Source organism: Glandiceps talaboti, chromosome 2 (genome assembly GCF_964340395.1).
Source record: "Glandiceps talaboti chromosome 2, keGlaTala1.1, whole genome shotgun sequence".
Taxonomy (NCBI): domain Eukaryota; kingdom Metazoa; phylum Hemichordata; class Enteropneusta; family Spengelidae; genus Glandiceps; species Glandiceps talaboti.
Window position 1 is genome coordinate 33,027,212 of NC_135550.1, and position 4,912 is coordinate 33,032,123.

The 4,912-nt window shown below is 33.0% G+C and overlaps 1 protein-coding gene across 1 annotated transcript; it reads left to right on the plus strand.

The window, feature by feature from the left end:
* The first annotated feature begins 249 nt into the window (after nt 1–249).
* LOC144453820 (mammalian ependymin-related protein 1-like) lies at nt 250–4,084 on the plus strand. The gene is made up of 6 exons (XM_078145185.1): nt 250–316; nt 1,089–1,123; nt 2,001–2,135; nt 2,812–2,992; nt 3,222–3,312; nt 4,018–4,084. The coding sequence occupies exons 1-6, from the start codon at nt 250–252 to the stop codon at nt 4,082–4,084; spliced, it is 576 nt and encodes a 191-aa protein (XP_078001311.1).
* The last annotated feature ends 828 nt before the right edge of the window (nt 4,085–4,912 follow it).

Genomic DNA, 4,912 nt, shown 5'->3' on the forward strand with positions numbered 1-4,912 from the left:
CTCATACTCCTTAGGGATTTTACTTTTGGGTTGTCTTGAAGTCTTGACTTTGACAAAAATGCCTAGGATAATGTTACAGAACTGTAGAATATTACTGTACCATTAGATGACAGTATCATGAGATGATTGATCTGTTTGGGTCTCATGACCAGAATTCTGCCCTACATAAAGCTCTGTTGTTATCCTTCATTTCACTCTGGGAACTGCAGTCAAACAATTCTCTCTCTCTCTCTTGTACAACACTCTACAATGAAAGGGCTTCTGGCAATACTTGTTCTGGTGGGCGTTGTCTATGGACAAACCCCAAAACCTTGCCGTGAGTTTTAGTTTTCTCTTTGCTTCTCATGTATTGCATAATTTTATTGGCTGAAATCAATGCAAATATTTCACTCTTGGGTTTGACTAAGGTTTTATTCCAAAGTATCAAATATATCCACAGGGAGATTTAAAGGGAACCAAACTCAGCTCTGTAAATTCATATTCAAATTCATATATATGCCTATGTGTTGGCTGATAACATTTTTTAAGAAGTTATGTTTACCAATTCTCATTTCAGAATCATAAACCTCCTAGTGTTTGGATTTGATGTGTTAAAGTCAAGAATAATTTCTATGTCATTTACAAGAATTTTTGTATTTTGTGTCTGTATCATATATGTGTACTTAAGCATGTTGATTGCATTATGTTTCTTTTGGGGGTAAAGCTAAACAGCAATTTCATGAGGAGAATAAAGTTTTATTGAATTGAATTAACTAACTAATTTTAATAATTATTATTATTATTTATAATAAATAGGATTTATGATGCGCCTGTTCTTCAAAGAGCTTTAGGTGATAATGTAACAATAGAGAACAAGTTACAGAATGGACGGACATGAGGTGACACACACCAAACTAAAGTGTAAAGATTTGAACATATGTGGTAATTTTGACTGACATACATCATAATTTTATTATTGTCAGTAATGATTTAAGATAAACACACAAATTGGAAAATAAAAAAAATAACATTACAAATATGTAGTTATGACAGAAATTTGTTCATTTTTTTCCAATAGTTAGCATTGATACTGTTTTTGACTTTTACAGTTGCACCATCTCTGTTTGAAGCACGAATGGTTGAGGTAAGCTTGTACTGTTTCATCTTTCATTTATCACTCATGTAAGAAAACACCCCTCTACTACCACTACCCACACTGCACATCAAAGTATCATGTTTGATCTTTCATTTATCACTCATGTAAGAATATGCTGAAACACCCCCCTACTACCACTACCCACACTGCACATCAAAGTATCATGTTTGATCTTTCATTTATCACTCATGTAAGAATATGCTGAAACACCCCTCTACTACCACTACCCACACTGCACATCAAAGTATCATGTTTGATGTTTGATATATATCAATAAATATTTTATTATTTTTTTTGACATGGATCTTACAATACCATAGTGATACAAATGAGATTGCTGTATTAATTCAATATCTATCAAAAAATCTGGTACACAATGAATCAAACTGACAATTTTATATATATGGTCTGATTGACAGCTTTTAAAGTAGACTGCACTATCTTTGGTGATCATTGATCAGGTTAAGACGTGATTTTGATTTATAAGGGGGTGTGTCTGCTAAGAAACTTTATTTGTATACTACTACTACTACACTTCATGTTTTTACGTTTGAGACACTTAAACATGTAAAATCATGTCCTGAATTAAACATTTTTCAAGCACAATTGTCTTGTCAAGGAATTTTGCATGGTTTATTCCACATTTGTTATTTTTATGTAGCTCATAGCTGCTTCAGAGAGAGCGAACGCCAGAAACCAACTGAGCCAATGTTCGAGACTTCTATATTCTTTTGTAATTTACGTTCATTTTCAGGACAAATACAAAAATACTTGACACACTTGTTTGAAATATACTGATTCATTTCATGTCTGTATATAACTGACAGCAAATATATGAATCTAGAATGTCACCTTTTATTTACAGATTGATTATGCTAAAGAGTTTGAAACCCGTGCTAGGATAGCATATGATGCCCACAATGAACGATTCCATAGTTATGAAGAAGTGTTTATAGGAGAGAAAAAAGACCATTTTGCAAGCCTGTTTCTGCACAAAGAGGTAATATACCAATTTATTACACCTCGACATTCTTACACAAGCTGTCATTGGTCAGAATCGAATTACAAGATCTTCTTTAAATACACTATTGCCCGCACAGTGATATTGCCCACATGTGCAAAGACTAAGTGCCCGGCACTATTGCCCACTGAAGTTATTTTGACTGTTGCGCTTCTCCTACGCACATGTTTTCAAGTGTTACGTGTTCGAGGTGACAAGTAACTACAAAAGTTTATTTCTCGCAGAAATTTTAATAAATATAATTACAGATTAGCTGTGGGACACTCGATCTCCTACAAATAATGCAGGACATGTCCATATTAGATGCTTATATGCAAGTACAATTTCAAAATCAAAGAGAAACTTTTCTTCTTTCTATGATGAATGATGATGAATGAAGAGTGGCTATGTGAATGACTGGACCAATGGGTGTACGGTGTAATAAAAGTAATTAAATATCGCAAGTGGCAATTTGCAGGATACAGGTATTTTGTTGCAAATATATAGCAAAAAGTGAGATCATTTTTGTCAAAACTGTACACACGGCATATCGGTAACTACCAGAATTGAAATATATCTCTCACAATAATGACACAACATACCAACTCCATTTTGTTCACATCCAACTCAATGTGCTATATAAAAATTATCAAATAAACAAATATTTGTTTCACAGCGTAAAGAATACAGACTGAACTTGGCCACTAAAAAGTGTGAAACCCATGAGCTGACAAGACCCTTCCGCCATATTGGTATTCCAGAGAACGCTACATTCTATGATGAAACTATCATTGGTAGTTTGTCTGAACCAGGTGCAGGAGTTTTAGTGCAATTATGGGGTGGACACACAGAAAGAGGTCAGTCAAATCTTTAACACTTAACATGGAGAGCACCTGATGTGTTACTTCATAACTAATTCTAGTTTTTAAATGATTAAGCTATGAATATTTTGATTATCATTATTTGGATGTTTTTTTTTTATCTAACTTTTCCTTTGTTCAAGAATGGAAAAATTTCTCATTATCCAAGTCTTATGGTCAATTAAAATAATTCAGAACTTGATTTTGGTATTGATTATTTTTATAGGTCGTTATGTGGGTTCATGGACTGTCCATGGGTGTGTTCCCATTCATGAATCCTACCATCGTTTCAACAGCTCTGAATCAGTTCATACTGAGTAAGTATCTTTGAAGTGATCTTAGTATATAAAGGTAGGATTTTGAAAGTACTTAAATGTTCTTAGGTAAATATACTACATGTATGTAGATGTATGACAAAGCAGTATGCTATTGGTAAAGGATGAAGACACTAGATCAAGCTCCAATGATTGGCTTTGCAAACAGATTCCTCAATGACAAATCCATGTGTACATGTAACAATGTTATTGACTATATTAGTCAAGTACTGAAACTATTGTAATATGTATTTACCTTATCCCTGTCTTCAACCTGATAGGCCATATCTTCATTTCACCCATAATTTGATGATGAAGTTCACTACATATTGAAAAGATAGAAATGGACACAAAACATACATAAATTAGCTTTGTGAAAATATCAGTATGGTGTTCAAATAATAATGAAGCTATTCATTGGACAGACAAATTATAATGACATTAAAAGTCTAAGATTTTTATGGCAAACTCTATAATAGTCTAGAGCAAAACAATGTATATAAACATTCATATGGGAAAGGGCGCTATCTAACAAAATTACTGAAAGAATTTAAGTGTAATGGACCTCTTTCCTTCAAGGGATATTTTTGCTCTCTTTTCTTTATAGTTGTGCACAGTTTGGTGTTCTTTAAATTTGAAAGTAACCCTACTTGATAAACACGATAACACAGTGTGACTAATACATGTCTTTTCCTGTTTCTTTGCTAGTTTCTTTGATGTTACTGCTGGTATTCATGACCCTACCATATTTATACCACCACAGGAATGTATGTAATCAACGAGAATGAAGATAACAACATTTGTTAATTTTGCACTGGTCAGATCAATCAAAGTATATCTAATTCCATAGTACTTATACAGTTTAAACTCTGTATAACTTCATCTCATCAATTTAGAGTGCATGTCAATTGCTATCAAGACAGTCTTGTTTTAAAAATGTGTTTTTGCTAAGGTTTAGGGACTCTGCCAGGTAACAAAGGGACAATCTGGTAAAATGTGCATATATTTCCATAAATTGTACCATAATTCATAGAGAAGCCCTGGTATTAGTAAATAGCTGAGTGTTCTCAGGTAGATTTTATCTACTTTCCACTCAATACTGACTGAGAAATAAAAGTGATTTGATCACATTATATTGTTTCACTTGTTTCAAAGATTCATTAGTCTTCTGTAGAAATATAAACTTAGTGGACTGCTTCATGTATACACTTCAGACAACTTCACAAGTATTGGTGAAACATGAAAAGTAAAACTTCTTTCGTGGGGGTGGGGGTGGTGGTTTTGAAGTCAATGAACATTTTGCTTTTCACTTGTTGACAGAAAAATCTCATCTACTATATGCAGTTAAATGACAAGAAATACTCCTGATCACTAACATGCATGCACCTCAAGGATATAAATAACAGTTATGTACAGATAAATACAAAATGAAAAAAGGTTAAAATGTACTTAAATTATATTGACTGCACTGAGCAGCAATGTATTGGTACTAGCTACTAAAGTATCATTGCTTGACAGATGTTTGCACGTCATTTTGTTTTTTTAAATTAATCAAAATGAATAACTGTTGATTCCTGAGCTGACGTTTAATCACAATATTAAA

Excerpts from the sequence above, each read along its gene's own strand:
- LOC144453820 (XM_078145185.1), top strand. The coding sequence starts at position 250 with ATGAAAGGGCTTCTGGCAATACTTGTTCTGGTGGGCGTTGTCTATGGA. Across the intron at positions 2,993-3,221 it reads GGGTGGACACACAGAAAGAG|GTCGTTATGTGGGTTCATGG; the intron begins GTCAGTCAAATC and ends TTATTTTTATAG. Across the intron at positions 3,313-4,017 it reads TCTGAATCAGTTCATACTGA|TTTCTTTGATGTTACTGCTG; the intron begins GTAAGTATCTTT and ends TTTCTTTGCTAG.